General features: G+C 38.6%; 1 protein-coding gene across 6 annotated transcripts in view; it reads left to right on the forward strand.

Moving 5' to 3' along the window:
* The window catches only part of igsf9bb (immunoglobulin superfamily, member 9Bb), a 133,330-nt gene that overhangs the window by 42,470 nt on the left and 73,516 nt on the right, over positions 1-17,344 (forward strand). For all 6 annotated transcript variants that reach the window (XR_015097383.1, XM_086098332.1, XM_086098335.1 and 3 more), the window contains exons 3-5: positions 1,029-1,175; positions 12,208-12,359; positions 13,048-13,165. Coding sequence is in view for 5 of the 6 variants with exons in the window: in XM_086098332.1 (XP_085954458.1) it covers positions 1,029-1,175; positions 12,208-12,359; positions 13,048-13,165 (417 nt within the window). In the remaining variant the exon portion in view is untranslated. The remainder of the gene's footprint in view (positions 1-1,028; positions 1,176-12,207; positions 12,360-13,047; positions 13,166-17,344) is intronic.

Below are 17,344 nucleotides of genomic sequence, written 5' to 3' on the forward strand. Positions count from 1 at the left end.
CGGAGTAATAAAGGTTTTATATGTTTCTGCCCACTTGCACACCTAATTAATATAATCAACTCATCAGCATGCCTGATAACAATCCTGATCTTTAGTATCAGGTGTGTTGGTAGGCGGAATTGGTGAACCCTTATCTAAAGTAACATATACTGCACATATATCTGCACTGAGTAATATGTACATATTGAAGTGATTTCCACTGCAAATTTGAATGTCAACGTACTTTCATGAATGTAAAGCAGTTATCTTTCTGCAATTTTGCTATCATAATTGTACCATGCAATACACCTGATTAATTCTGCATCCTTCATATGGATTTAGAAAGCCATGCAAAATTACTCAGAAATAGTCACTAAGTAGAAAGGATAGAAGAGGGCAAGGGGATTATTGAGGGCTAGCTTAACTTTGATAATGCTGATGTTTTTGAGTTGGCATACACTCCCAGAAATCCTTTGTTTTACTCTTATTGCCAAAATACCATCTGCTATGATCCAGTTACCAGATGGCAAAGTAAAATGCATTTTCCACTGACCCTGAAATCGTCCAGTCAAAATGTGATATCTGTTGTTATAGGAATGCAGCAACAAAATGTGACGTCAGTTGTCACGTTTTGGCTACCTGCTAAGTTGCACTCCTGAGCTACTCATCACAGGAAGTTATATTTTGTCCTTGCCACAATATATCTTGCCGTGCTCATGAAGAGAACATCTCAGATCCACTGCGGCTGACAGGTTTCATTTTGTATTCATGTCTTCAGTCAATTTTGCACTTTGAAGTTGTGTTACTGCTGTTGCGGTGCTGTTCAGAAAAAGGTGACACCACTGATGTTACACAGATACTGCACACTCTTGACTCCTTGCCTATTTATATCCGAGCTGTTTGAAGGTTCAGTCACTTCTTAATATTCTCTTGCCATTTTTCATGCCTTTACTTTTTTGTTGGTACACTTCTCACCTTTGCTTTCCTAATTACATTCAACCCACCCATCTACCATCCGGCTGATCTCATCTGTCTTTTCATCTCTTTAGGCCGAGCCAGTCTATATGGCAAGTCCTCCCTGCGGATAGAAAATGTTCGTTCAGATGACCAAGGCTGGTATGAGTGTAAGGTGCTGATGCTGGAGCAGCAGTTTGATACTTTCTACAATGGCAGTTGGGTGCATCTAACAGTCAACGGTAAGAACAATCGGAGCAATTGATTGAAATATTGTTTACTTTATTATTATTATTGTGGGAATGCTGAAAGTGTGTGGTCCTTATTCAAGGGAAAACAATGCCACTTTTGTCCATATGGTACAAAAGCTGAATCTTGCTTTGGATTGCTTTAATTCCTGGGATGTGCTACGTGGTTTGGATGTAGACACCTGGAGGTAGTAATACACAACATACAGTACAGGCCAAAAATTTGGACACACTTTCTTATTCAATGCATTTGTTTTATTCTCATGACTGGTTACCTTATAGATTCTTACTGAAGGCATCAAAACTACGTATGAACTGATGTGGAGTTATGTACTTAACAAAAAAAAGGTGAAATAACTGAAAACATGTTTTATATTATAGATTCTTCAAAATAGCCATCCTTTGCTCTGGTTACTTTTTTGCATACTCTTGACATTCTTACCTCTGGGAACTCCTTAAAGACTGTTGGAAAACCGTTTCAGGTGACTTCCTTTTGAAGCTCATAAAGAGAATGCCAAGAATGTGCAAAAAAGTAACCAGAGAAAAGGGTGGCTATTTTATGTATATATTTATTTTATTATTTTCACCTTTTTTTAACTTAAGTTCATAACTCCAAATGTGTTTGTTAGTTGTCATAGTTGCCTTCAGAGAGAAACTGCAATGTACATAGTCATGAAAATAAAGCTTAGTATTGACTGAGAAGGTGTGTCCAAACTTTTGACCTGTAATGTATGTTATTGTGATTTTTATTTTCCTCACTTTTTTTGCCAAGAAACAACTCCGACATAATACTTCCAATATACACCGTTCAAATTTCAACTTGCTTCAAAAATTATTGTAAAAGTATTCGCACAATTTAACATTATATATAAACTTTTTTCCCATAGATTTTTAATGGGACTGACATTGAACTTTTTCTAAGTCCCACTTTCCACACCCACATCCATACATTACCGGCTCTCTGATACTGCTCAGTGGTGCACTTGGTAAAATGCATTGTCCAGTAACCATGAGGTTGCGGGTTCAAATCGAATGCTAAGTGATTACATGCTAACCAGCTGACTATCATAGTTCCACTTTTCCAAATGAATGGAGGGTAATGTATGCCTAGGTGGCGCTATTTAGTGATTTTTTGTTGTTGTTGCATTTTTCCATTGGATATCATTAGTTCCACTTTTCCATCTAAATGAATGTAGGGTACTTTCAGATAATACTTTTCCATGTAAATCTCAACTTGCTTCAAAAATTCACGCCTCACAGGTTCAAGTGTTCTTTTTATTCATTTATCTTTCAACTACAATTAATACTTGGTAATTTTCCACATAATTTATCTTTCAATTTACTTCATAAGCATTTAACTTAGCATTCAGCTATTATCATTCAGCTTAGCAGAAATTGCACTTAGTCTAGTTGTTATTATTATTACTATAGCCAAATTATTTAATAAAATGATCAGATGATTAAAAATGACGACGGCCAACAACATGGACTTCGGATGGTTAAATGACATGGATTGGGGATGGTTAAACCTACTCCTATGTTTGCCATCCATCCATCAGCCAATTAAGCAGAGCAGCCCAGACTTACCTCTCTTGAGCCACTTCTTCCAGCTCTTTCGGGGAGATTCTGAGGTGTTCTTAGGCCAGTCAGGTGACATGCAAACTCTCCAGCATGTCTTGGGTCATCCTGTGTTTGGAGTTGGCTATATTATCTTGTACACAGTTTCATTTGAAGCCCTGCTAATTAACTTTTCAACCTTCAATTCATATTTTCATAATTCTGCTGATGAAACATTGACTTAAAGCTAGATTAATGAAACCTTTGTCATGGCCTAAGGGGTTCTGTATCATTTTACTGGTAGTACACAAATTTAAGGAGGATGGTGTGAACTCTGCCACACACAAATACAAACGTGTCGCGTGCTTTACGGCATATATCCTTTCCCCAGTCATTCCAGACGGAAGTTGAGTCAAACATCTATGCACGATTACTGTTATCATGGAGAAGCTGCAAAACAACCCAAGAAACGAAGATTTTCTGAGGAGACAATAATAGAAATAAGAATAATAAAAAGCCTACCTAGATAAAAGCACAGTACAGGATTTCACTCTCTGCCGTACCAACGCTGCCTTTGCGGGATGTGGCTCTTTTTAGTAGGTAGCTTTCTATGCTAAAATCAAAATGATTATGCTATTTTTAGCTATCAGAAAATTGCGTGCTAGCAATAAATAGCCATCGGCTTGATAGTTCGCCCTGACCAGCCACGTAACACTCAAAAGTTGTTGTATGCTTTCCTGTTTACGAGTGCTTTTGAATGTATCGCGGGAAGGGAGGGAGGGGGAGCGCAGCGTTTGTGTCTACACAATTAAGAAGGTAAGAAGATTTAAAAAAATAAAAATAAAAAAATACAAAAATAAGAAGGTAAGATCACAGCCAGTGTCTGCTGTTAACATACTTGAGAAACATTACAGTGCTGTATAAAGAAAAAATATATAAACTAGCCACTGGAAACAATGTACAGTATGTTACAATAATTTCATTTGGGTAAGACATAATCGACAATTTAAAGATGTGAGTTACTGGTTACAGTTATTGTCTCTCAAACTCCGGCAATTCTTCCACTCTTTTCACGATCCGTATTTTCTTCTCAGAAGATGAGTCTTCTTTTGATTGAATGAAGATCCGACAGTCTTTTGTCCATGTGTTCTCAATAAGTCCATTCTTTCTCAATTGTTGCGCCCTTCTAGCAATGTCACCATTTCGTTTTGTGAGATTTTCATTGACGTAGACATGTTTACCTTTAAGCTAGTAGCAATAAATCAAAAGAGCAATCTTTTTCTAGCCTGGCAATAGCCTGATTGTGCTTCACTCGAGGGAGTTCTCCACAATATCAGTTTGGGACTGCTCCGCGTTGATTTGCTCGGGAAAGGCGGGGCATGCTGTACAACACTTTGAGCTGATTGGACGAAGAAGGTCTACCTAACTTTTGTTTTCCACTAATCACGGCAAAGGATGATAATGACGTCACTAACATGCGACGGTTGTGACTAGCTGATATCATGGCGTTGAGTTTATGTTGTCGTTTTTGCAATGTTGATATGCGGATACAAGAGACCAATTCAGCGAAAACAGAATTAATTGCAGCGTCCACGCATTCGTCACCATATTTCATTTGTTTCTTCCCACGGCTTCGGCGCTTCTTGTTTTCGTCACAGCTGCATATCACGCCCCCAAATACAATGTCATTCTGTGATTGGTCCGAATCACCAGTGGTTCGTATCGGTGGAAATCAATGGGAGCGGTACAAGATGGATTCTCGGGAGTTTGTAAACTCGCAAATACCGCGAGAATACATCTTGCGAGAGCAAGGTTAATCTTTTTCTTCCTGTCAACAAGCCTGATCAGAACTGCCGGTGGTCGTGTCCCCCCAGTTGGAAGCAAAAAGCACATCTGAATGTGCGCTGGATCCACAATGAATCCCAAATCTCTGAGTCAAGTTGTTATTTGCTGTTCCATAGTCTCATTCGCTGAAGTTTGGTCAGAATCAACTGCACTTGTGCCGGCCGCAGCTCCCGCCAGAGGGCCGCTGAGCGGTTTTATCTGGATACCTGTAACTATCACATCGTTGATACGAAGATTCTGTTCCAAATCATCCACTTTTTGTTCCAAGGCGACAATGCGTCAATATTTTTTTTGTGTCTCTTTCTTCAACGGCTGAATTTCCTGCAGAAGTGGCTCGATGCTCTTTTTCATTTCAAGTATTTCGGTGACCATTCCTTTAAGTTTTGCAAGAGAAGATTTGATCTCAGTCTCATCAGGTCTTTTTCCGTCAGGCATATTGCAACAATGTAGTTAAAAATCCCAATGTCAACAAAATAGAAGTCACGAGCGAGTGCAAGAGCAAATACAGATGTGTCCTTTCTCACAGATGCGTCCTTGAGTCTTTCAATGGGCATCAATTATACTTAGATATTCCCTCCACTGTAGTTTATTCCAGATAAGATGGAAGAATGCTGCTGACACCTGTGGCCTGAGTTATTTTGCTTCAGTATCTGGGGGGCGCGTCGCCAGCTGTGTAACTCTGAAGTTCCACTACTGGGAGTTTTTGTGGTGTCATGTTAAATCCTTGGCTAAGATGTCATCCTCTACAAGGCTTGAATGTGTCTGAAGGTCTGGTTTATTCTGTCATTGAGGATGCCAACTGTGAAATAGACCTGTCTTATTCGCTCACTATGATATTCCCCAAACATATGGCTCTGAGACTGTGACTAGTATAACAGGTCTTTCATTAAAAAAAAATGAAAAAAAAGTAGGCAGTCCAGCAGTGGTAAACAAATTAAATGTATGGGGTAAAAAACACAATCAGAAATTAACCACAAGGAGGTTTGAAGGCTTGTTCTCCCGGGTCTATGAATATAAAAGCTGCACAAACTAGTTCTTTATGCACCAATTATGTCCTCATAACCCGAGATACCCGTATAAAAGAGAAACAATGCGTATTTAGTCTGATTCCAAACATTTTCACCCTTATTGTTATTATCATAGCTTGTCTCACCAAAATGTTACCCATTGTAAGGCAGGATTATTTCCTTCCGTAAAATCTTAGAGCAGTGAGAATCCAATTGGCATGTCGTTAATTGTTGGTATTTCTCTAAATGGACAGTCAGGCCTGGTGTCAAGTACCCATTTGTGGAGAGATTATCCCTGGTTTTCCCAATGTTTATACTTGCTTTGTTTAAATCAAACTTTGAAACCAAACTTTATTATATAGCACTTTGCATACGCTTTTCGTCAGAGACCTTGTTGTTGACTTCCGAGGACATAGCGTGCCAAAAAGAATTTTTCGGGCCTCAACTTTATTTACAAACGTCTCATATTTTGTTAAGTTCCGTTTTTTTTTTCCTTTGTGACTCATGGCTTTATAATGGAATTATCTGATCATGCAGTGTAATCAATCCCACCCGCAAGCAAAGGTGGAAAATCCAGGTCCAGAAAGTAAAAACCCTGCCACAGTTTGGCTTTAGCCCCTTCCCTAGCAGGTAAACGAATACCATGGGTGCTAGCCAACTAGCTAGCTCCCTAGCAGGTAAACGAGCACCATGGGAGCTATCTAGGGAGCTAGCTAACCTCCTGCCTGACATTTGGAAACTCAGCATCCTTCTGCCAATATACTGACTATCTCTCCTCTGGACATGTCCAAACCATCTCAGTCTGGCCTCTCTGACTTTATCTCCAAAGCCACTAACATGTGCGGTCCCTCTGATGTACTCATTCTTGATTCTATCCATCCTGGTCACTCCCAAAGAGAACCTCAGCAGCACAACACAACACACACCGATGGCGGTCGTTGTTAACCCAGTCCTCTACCGATCCGGTATGAAAGTCATATATTTGAATTGCATGTTTGATTTGGCTAAAGTCACGGTGGCTGACTGGTTAGCACGTCCGCCTTCCAGTGCAGAGGACGTGAGATTGAGTCCAGGCTTCGGCCTTCCTGGGTGGAGTTTGCATGTTCTCCCCGTACTTGCATGGGTTTTCTCCGGGTACTCCAGTTGCAGAACTTCTCCCTTGTCCCGGAGGAGGTGGGGGACATTGAGTCCGAGTAGACCATGTTCCCGCGCCTCCATTGTTGAGGCGACCGATCCGACCGATCCGACCTGTGGCCGTAAGGTGGTCGGTGCCTGTCGTGGCGGCACCAGCGGTAAGGGATGCCGTCAAGCTGAAGAAGGAGTCCTATCGGGCCTTTTTGGCCTGTGGTTTGTTTGCAGAAACACAGGGTTAATCCATCAAAGCATGCACGCACATTCCACAGGGGGAAATGTTTTAAAAGACAAAAAAACAAAAAACAAAATTGAGGGTGACGGGCAATAATTGTTACAGTTATCTACTATAAAATTTAACTACATCATATAAGTTAGTTTGGGTTTATAATACTTTAAGTTATTGTATACAGTATACAATAATGTGGTTATCGTTACTTAGACCTAAAAAATAAGGGGAGGAGGGAAAGCTTCATAGACAGAGATAATCTCTGGTCTGGGCATTAATTACAGTTTTATTCATCTAACATTGCAGTCTGGCATAACAGTCCTTGCAAACTGGGTTAATTATACAAATACTAAAACAATTACGTGGGTTCCCTACATCAGTGGTTCTCAAGTCTGGGTGCGCGTACCCTTGTGGGTACGTGGGATTTTAAAATATATTAAAAAAGTAGCATACATGCAAGAAACCATCTTGATTTTTTTCAGTTTCTGCTTTTATTTAAAGTTAACTGAAATATTAGTTTTGAAAACCAACCTGTACCATGATCCCAAAGGAGGACTTCTTTGCTTTTTTGTCGTTGACCGATACATAGTGGGACTGTGGTCAAAATTAAAACCAGTTCCCAAATTAAAACCAGACACATGATGGCACAGCACTGTTAATTTTTTTTGCTTTGTTCATCCAAAATGCTTTATGCTGGTTGGGGGTACTAGGCTGAAAAAATATTTTGCAAGGGGGTACATCACTAAAAAAAGGTTGAGAACCACTGCCTTACATAATCCTAATCTAGCTAGTTTAGGCCAAATTGCTAACGTTAGGATAAGGTTACATTTCATAACATTAGCCTAGCAGAAACGCACAGTTTAACTATAATGTATTGGCGACAAAAACCTCCTCTGTACAGTTTATTACCAGTATCCAGTATCCAGGAAGCAATTTTAAAGCTTACCTGTGAATAATGTTTTCATTGTATGCACAGTATGTTCAGATAGCCTGCATGGCTATGAAAGACGTTTATTTTATTCCTGCTTCGCTCACATTTACGATCATCGCGCAGGAGACGGAGCGACCTGTCAATCAACTGGAGTGGCATTGGCACCCACGCTAGCAATAAAGTCCTCGGCATGACCCTCCCTACTCATTCTCTTCGCCATCAGTCCTCATGCCTTTAGAGCGAGTGCTGGCCAGCCAGTTAGAGGCAGCGGAAGGTGGGTTATGGCTGAATGGTGTGCAAAAACTGCGCATCCAAAAGATTCAGAAGTGGGTAGACATAAAATTAAGGATTAAGATGTGGGTAGACGCAAAACAGGCTGAAAAAGAAGTGGGTATACGCCGTATACCTGCATATACCCTGGACTACACCACTGCTCGCCGTCACAAGAAGTGAAGCCATGAGCCTCCATCTTACGTTGCAACTTACTAAGGCCACCTAACTTGAATACATTGACTTCTCCACAGCATTTTTGTTATTTTCTGTCGCTTCGGTGAAAATGCCACCATGTATGGATAAGGTTTTACTAATAAGACTGGGAAAATTACTACATGTCCATATCATCGGTAAGAATGGGGGGGGGGGGGGGGGGTCTTGCAAAAACTGTAGATGTTATGGAACCACGGGTTACGTTAGCTGGGAATTGTCCTTTTAATTATGCAAATGCCCAACAGCAATTTACACAACAAGCCACATTGGTCATCAAATAACTTAGTGACCCATGTATCATTGTTAAAAGTAGATTTCAGTGGTTACTCTCATCTCATTTAACAGCAAAACAACTTTATTTCGACCTTGATCTCATTCTCCCACAATACAGAGTATTGTGTGACAAAGCCAAGTGCAAAATCAATAAAATGATGAAAGTTTTGGAACACCAATGGAGTCTTACTGCTTATGGAATGTGAGTCAGCGTAATTCACGTACATTTGGTGTATAATCTTTTCTTCTGTTAATATCCCTTGGTGTCTTGCGGAGATGGAATGAAAAGCCCAGAAAGAGCAAAATTGAAAGAAAATAATGGTTTGATGCTTGTTGAACAGAACCTGGAAGCAAAGTGAAATAGTATTTGCCACATTTACCTTGCAGGGTGCGAACACCGGCTCCAGCTTTCCAGTATGAGTTTGGAGTATGTTCTCCCTGTGCTTGCCTGCGTTTTCTCTGGGTACTCCCACATTCCAAAAACATGCTTGCTAAGCTTAATTGTACTCTAGGCTAGTCATGGACTGATATTAGATTCTGACAGTGTGATATGAGCAAATATATTGTGGTATCACGGTATTAAAATGACAACTCTAAAATGTCCTTTTTTGAAATATTTGGGTGAAATGGCCACTGGAGGAGTTTGGAGGAGAGGAGTTCCGGGATGACGTTTTTAAACGCAGAGCTTAAGTCCACAAACGGGATCCTTTGCGTAGGCCCTGGTGCTGTCAAGGTGTTCCAGGATGAAGTGTCGCCCCATGTTGACTGCATCATTTACTGACCTGTTTGCTTAATAGAAAAACTTCAGGGGCCCAGTAATGCTCTTTAGGTGGGCCAACATAGGCCCTTGGGGGGCTAACTAGTACCGATTGGCACCATGTTTTTTCAGTTTTTTTCTTTAAGCACAACACAAACAACGGAGCAAAAATGCATCCACACTGGAGTTAGCACAGTTGCTAAATATTGGTCTTTATCTCTGAAAGGAGCCAATCACATTGCAGTAAGATGTGTGCTGCTTAAAAATCCCCCCCAAAAATAAAAAAAGCTGAGAAAGAAAAGCTCATTACCAGTGACAGAGAATTGTAGTGGTTATTGAAACCTAGACTTATTAAAACAGTAATACACCAGTATATAAAAAAAACATTCCATGGATGAATGTTTTTTGTTTTAACTCCAAGGTGTACCCCGCCTCTTGCCCAAATTAACTCATTCACTCCCAGCCATTTTCACTGAAGCAACCCCCGTAGCTCCCGGCTGTTTCACTGGATTATGACTGATTTTGCTATTGCTATAAAAACATGGAACCTACCAAAAGAACGATTAGAGTCTCTTCTTTCAGTAGGAACAAAAAGTATATTTCTATCTGTTTCCGTTTCGCAGCAATTAGCATTAGAATATAGCTAAGTTTCATCATTATTCACAAATCTATTTAGAACTGTCGGTAAATGAGCTTTTTTCAACATGGCCCCTGGTTGATCTATTTTCTCTGCTGCCACCTGCTGGCCGTTTTTGTAACAACTACCATTTTTTTCAACCATTCTCTGCAGTTGAGAGGCTGCATCAAAGCCTTCTGTATGCTTTAGCATAACAGTACGTCTTTGGGACACTTAAAACATTTAAAATAGAACGTATTTATACGTTTTTGGGAGCAAATTAGTTAAGTTTGAGTCCGGGCTTCGGCCTTCCTGGGTGGAGTTTGCATGTTCTCCCCGTGCTTGCGTGGGTTTTCTTTGGGTGCTCCGGTTTCCTCCCACATTCCAAAGACATGCACGGCAGGTTAATTGAATACTCCAAATTGTCCATATGTGTGATTGTGAGTGTGGATGGTTGTTTGTCTCTGTGTGCCCTGCGATTGGCTGGCAACCAGTTCAGGGTGTACCCTGCTTCTGCCCAAAGCCAGCTGGGATAGGCTCCAGCGCACCCCGCGACCCTTGTGGGGACAAGCGGTTAAGAAAATGGATGGATGGATGGAGGAGTTAAATTGGCTGGAGGCTGGAGCTAACCCGTGATGTGTGTGGAAAACTGATGGCTGGAAGAATTGAGGTCTTGTTTGCTGTGCTGGAGGTCTTCCATGAACATTTGAAGTGTTCCTGTTAATGTTGGTGATAGGGCTTGGACTAATTTCCAAAATCTCCATTCGCCAATTATCTTAATTTCAGTGAACGCCGTTTGAATCGATTTGCATCTTGCACTTTTCCGAAAAGAAAAAGAAAAAAATGTTATAGTCCAAAACATCCAACTTTATCAAAATAAATAGTAAACGAAATCCACATACAGCATTTTATTTTCATCATACAGTTACAAAGCCATATTCATTCAAACGTATCAAAAAGTAGCAACAAATGGAAAGGTTTCCTCTTTAGTTTGAAATAACTTGGTGTTTTTTCTCTTTGGTCCCTTTTTAAATCCATCCCTGTTGTGTTGTACTAGCTTTGTTCTATCTCGTGTTAGACTAGTTTGTCTCTCAGGTCCGGCGTCCACCTTTGCAAACCCCATTTTGTTTGTTACTAGGATAGTGTGAGGCCAACAGCGAGGCATTGATACACTGCCTAGCTGGGCTTTATTGACTGTTGGCTTAACAATTGAATTTAATGCTTATTAGCCAGCCAAATATTCCCATACACACGCACTACCACTTTCAGGCACCTGCTCCAACGTAGCTTTCTTCCCACGTAGATACACCTGACATACAGAGACATCTCTAACGACAACCTGTTCTGATTCAGCGTTCTTTTTCAACAAAAATTCAAAGATTTAAAGCTGTATCGCCAATTTACATCTCAATTCGAGTTATCACCAATTTGTGCACAACCGTGGTGACATTGTGAATTCAATTACTTCAGGGTGAATCAGTTCTACTATTTTATCTATATGCAGACTTTTAAGAAATGTTATTCCTATACTTTAAACTTCCCACTTTTTCGGCATCTATCTACTTCCACATAATTAATTTGATTCTCCTCATTCCAATTTTAACATATTCCAAAAATTCACGTCATTCTAGGGTGTATTTTTCTTATTCCAAATATTCACACCTTACCCACAATTCTCGATTTTGTACCCTATTTTTCCACATTCATTCTTAATGGGAGATTCTACATTTCACATTTACTTCCACATTTTTCATTCGATTCACTTCATTCCAACTCCAATATATTCTACCAATTCACGCCATGAGCTCTTCCATTTCTTTCAGTTCCAAAATTCACACCTTACCCACAATTCCCAATTTTGTACCCTACTTTTCCCGACTCATTCTTAATGGGAGATTCTACATTTCACATTTACTTCCACATTTTTTATCCCATTCACTTCATTCCAACTTCAATATATTCCACCAATTCATGCCATGAGCGCTTCCATCTATTCCACAGGTTTTCATTCAGCCTTACAGCCTTCACACACAATTTCTCCAGAAATTGCATTTTCTAGTTACTTATGTTGTCTTTAATTTACATTACAAAATGAGGGAATGAGTAGATGCTTAATATTCTGCAGTATTAATACATATTCAGGATTATGATAACATGTCATTAATATTTTGACTTTTTCCCCCCAACTCCTAAGCCCCTCCCATATTCACAGATACTTCACCTCAGTATGTTGAGGCCAAGGAGGGAGGAAGCATCATTTTGACCTGCATTGCCTTTGGCAACCCCAAACCCTCGGTCAGCTGGTTGCGGGATGGCAACCTTCTGGTCACCACTGCCAAGTATAAGGTATACTGAATGTACTACTTTTGAGGTATTTGATGAAAAAGGGCTTTAGCTTTGTGTGGAAGGAATGCACAAACCCATTACACCTAGCCTACTGAATTGAGTGTCAGTTTCTTGGATTAAACAATCCTCATCAATCAGCAGAAAAAAAGACTGATGTTGACTTTTTTTTTTTTTTTTTTTTTTTTGGGTGACTCTTAAAAATAACTCCAAAGATCTGGCTCCTGAGCATGTGAAACGAAGAGTAATTGTATTGCTATTTTTATCCTGTGCATTTCACCAGACATTAAGTTTTCTAATGATCAATTAACCAGACACCAGTGGCTCAGTTAACGGAACTTAACAAATATGAATTGAATGACATCTGGTGGATGCCAAATTAGGTATCCATTCATTCATGAATATATTCATTTATTCATTCATTCATCCCACCTCTCCCAGCTGACTTTAACTACAAGGTGGGGTACCCCACGGCCAAATTGACAGTTAATCGCAGGACACTCACTTATTATTAAGAACTGAATAATTATTGAATTATTGAAACAATTTAATAAATATCCTGCAATTTGTCCATGTCAGAGCAAAAAATATTTTTTATATATATATATTTTTTAATTTTTTAAATACACTATAAATCAGGGAACCAAATATGAACTGCCATGTATTAACAGTTACACCTTTGTATGTTCAGGTATTTGATGGAAGTTTGACAGTGCTATCCATCACCCGAGAGGATCGTGGTGCCTATACATGTCGAGCCTTTAGCCCCCAAGGAGAGGCCATTCACACAACACGGCTGCTAGTTCAAGGTGGGTAGCTTCTTTGTTTTCACTATCTCATGTTTTGTTTTATGCATTCATTCATTCAAAGAGGAAGAGTTTGCTTGTTATTTGACCGAGGATCCCTTCATTTGACATCAATGACCAAAATGAATGAATGAATGAAGTTGGCAGAATTTGGTAATCGTACAGTAGCTGCTCGTTGTATATACATATGGACAGGGCTTCAGTGATTTCATGCACTGTACCCTACAGGTATTTCAAGTTATTCTCTGCAGTCACAGCGGTCTGTTCCGTAATGTCAACTTTCAAAAGAACATTTCTTAACGAGATGAAGGTAAATTCATCATCTTCAATCAGTGCTCCTTGCCAAGCATCACAATTATATATTTATGACATCTGTCACAGATGATCTAATCTAAATAGAAGTGTTTCAATCACTAAAAGCTACTTGATACCCGCTCTGTCTGAGACAAGAGTCCTATTAAGCCAGCGGGAATGGAATTAGAACTACAAACCTACTAGAATAAAAACAGTAACTGCATTACACATTGTTTAACAAAACCAACACAAATGCTCTGTCATCCACATGATATTGGTGATCATTTTCATCTATCGTGGCACTGAAACACTCAATAATGTTCGACAAAAGTTATTGGACATACCAGGAGTTTTTCTTTCTTAGAATGCAAGTCCACCTACTTTTACTGCACATAGGATGACAAATGTAACTCCGACTTTAGGTTCCCTCCACAATTGCTAGTATGTCACAATTCCAAAATAGCATTTTAAAGCAATTTAATGGTGAACAGCAACAACCACTTTATCAACCACTAACTATTTTGCTTGTTCTGTTTTTTTATATGGTACTGTTGGCACTGGAAATTGTACTGCTGTTTAGCTTTGATAGAAGAGCATAGTTGGTATGAAAAAGCAATCTTAAAAGGAACCCCGACTTGTTGACAAGTTTGCTCTAGTATATTATTTATTTGGTTGTTACTAACAAAACTATGAGATTCATTTTTTCATAAATCATTTCCAGTTTAATACATTTTGTAGAAACTTTATTTGGACGTACGCCGCCATTGTTATCTACATCGCAACGCATTCAGTGCTTAGTGATGTAGAATGGAGGCTCGCTTTCTGCCGAGCAATGTGAAACTATAAACTATAAAGAAAGCAAGTTAAGCCTCCAAGCGTTCCTAAAGAAACAACATGCTATCGGGAGAGTCACCCTCCTCCACGCCGTGCTCTTGTCATTCACCAGACGCATTCAAGAGTTCTGATCGTCCCCTTAGGAACACTACGGCCTTGCTTGCTTTCTTTATTGGCGTTTCACATTGCTCAGCAGAGAGCGAGCCGCCATTCTACGTCACTACGCACTGACTCCGTTGCGACGTAAATAACAATGGCGGCGTACGTCCAAATAAAGTTTCAACAAAACGTATTAAACTGGAAATGTCAGTACCAACCAAATAAATAAATAATATAGACCAATTACAGTCGGGGGTTCCTTTTAATGCATAGAGTTTGGAAAATAATGAGCAATGTCACTAGCTGTTCTGTCAATTTCTGTCATCAAGTGCTACGCACATTTTAAAGACGGAGAAAGGGAGGAGTGTGAAGTCAGCTCTGCTTGAGAACACACTGTCATTCCAAAATTGCCAAGTCATTGTGCAGCTTTCTTTTTTCTTTACGTAGTACTAAAAATGACCAGCACAAATATAATAAATGCCTATGAGGACTAAAATTAAAAATACATAAATGACTAAATCAATTAATAAAAGTGAAAATAATAAAAGTGAAAATAAAAACGGATATAAAAAATATAATTCAAAAATTAAATACAAAAAAATTAATAGAAATGAAAACAACAAAATATAAATATTTCCCCTAAATAAATAAATAAATAAATAAATAAATACAAGTAAAAATAAATAAAAAACGAGATAAAAAAATTAAATAAATATACAAATAAATGTTGAAATAAATACACAAATAAATGTATAAGTAGAATTAAATATCAATCAATAAATACAAATGTTTAGGACCACCCTCTCATTTGAATAACATTTCGACCTGACAGAGCGTCTGCAGCATGAAAAAAACTAATGTTAGAGCAGAGAGTTTTTATTTATTGATAGATATTTAATTGTATTTATATTTTTATTTTTGTATTTATTTTGACATGTATTTTTATATTTATAATTTTTTAAATCTCGTTTTTTATTTTTGTATTTATTTTTACTTCATTTATTCATTTTGGTGTATATATATATATATATATATATATATATATATATATATATATATATATATATATTTGTTGTCGTTTTTTTTCCATTTATATTTGGGGTTTTTTATTAAATTTTTGAATTATATTTTTTATATCCATTTGTATTTTCACTTTTATTCATTTATTTGTTTATTTCGTTTTTTATTTATTGTGAATTTTGGCAGCTTTGGCCCTCCATAAAATGCCGCCTTGTTCCGTCTGAGTGTAACGGAGCTTCATTAACAATTGTGGTTTTGGGTGACCATTGTACAATATTTGGCTACAATTAACTGTTAAGCAGTTCAGCCATTGAAAAGCCACTGTGTAAGAACAATGTGTAAGTAAGTATGATACTGTTCATACACCATCAAGTTTGCCAACACATTAATACAATACAACCTTGCAACTGTTTGACTGAGAGTGTAGACCTGACCGTTATTAATGCAATTTAGAGAACCCCACCAACTAAGCTTTAAATCAGGAGGACTAAAATTTTATTTTTCTAACAACTTTTTTGGAAGCCTTGTGGACAAAGTAAAAGAAAAGAAAAGTCATTGATGGGAGAATTCTTTGCCTTAAGCTGTAAATGAAATGTCAGCTTTTGTAACTATAGCAATATATCAAGCCGCTATTTGCCCCAAAAACCAAGACTCTTATTGTAAATGAATAATTCATTTTATACAAAGTACACAAACAAACCCATTCTGTGCTTTTATGTTTCCAGAAACTGTAACTCTGAAAAAGGTGGTGCTACAAATATTCCACCTCCTTTAATTTATAGAATGCAGCACCAAACGCACAGACTTGCCCACACCAAAACTGAAGCCTGTAAAGTATGATGCAATATTCATTAAATGTTGACCACATTTTCAAGAGATTATTTTTCATCTTTCATACAAAAGCATGTTCACTTATGAAATACTTATACTTTTAGCTGAAATTTGATGAAATCCTCTTCAACAAAATAACATATACATACTTATAACATTCACTCTATACAAGCCGACGATAGCCAAGTCAATTATTTTATCCTTCCCACTGTTTCCTTAATTCAGAAAAGGCCCTACAGATAATTGTTCATACATGTCACAGCATGCCACAATTTATATGAAATGCAAAAAAATTATAAAAAATCAGGCAGTAAGCAAGACAGGACTGAACAACAGTGGCAAAGCCATTTTAGCATTTGTCCTCGTCATTCATTATTAACGTCCAGCAATCGGGGTAGGGCCAAACGCCCCCCCAAAAAAATGAAGACAATCGCTTACCTCTTCGGGACGGCGGTGGCCGGCAAGGGATCAGGATTGTCATCTGTAGGAGCATGTATGGCCCCCAACAAAATGTGTACTACATATGAAAGTGAAAGGCTCACTTCACTAGCCTTAAACTGGCCTTTTGGACATCCGCACAAGTTGATCCCCGTTCACATTAATCTATCGGCTATCCAGTAATATATACAGATCAGTGAGACAAACACAGGAGAAGTGACAAAGGCGGGTGATTCAAGTACAGCAATATCAAACAAAATATTTTGCTGTAAAAGCATAATCAAGCTAAGGAGGTTGTGCATAATGACTACGACACGGCTATCCGCCATTGTTGTTGACAGACTGGCGGTTTGCGCGCAGTCACGCTAGAATTCGAGCATATGTCATCGACAATGCGTCGTCATCGAGCTGCGACCACTACGTTATCACTGGAGGAGTATCCCGCATATGCTATCCACATTGGAATGTACGGGGTGCGTTTAGTAATTAAAGTAATTAACTGATTAGAAAAAGCGGATACGGGCGTTCAGTGGATCAAAAAATATGAAAGATACCCTCATAACATTAAATGTAGAAATAATTAACACATAACAGGTGTGCTTCAAATTTGGCGGACAAAAAACTGTTGATAAAAAGTAGGGATGCACGATAATATTGGTGGCCGAT

This window comes from Leptonotus elevatus, chromosome 16, assembly GCF_054856555.1.
Source record: "Leptonotus elevatus isolate MCC_2025b chromosome 16, RoL_Lele_1.0, whole genome shotgun sequence".
NCBI lineage: Eukaryota > Metazoa > Chordata > Actinopteri > Syngnathiformes > Syngnathidae > Leptonotus > Leptonotus elevatus.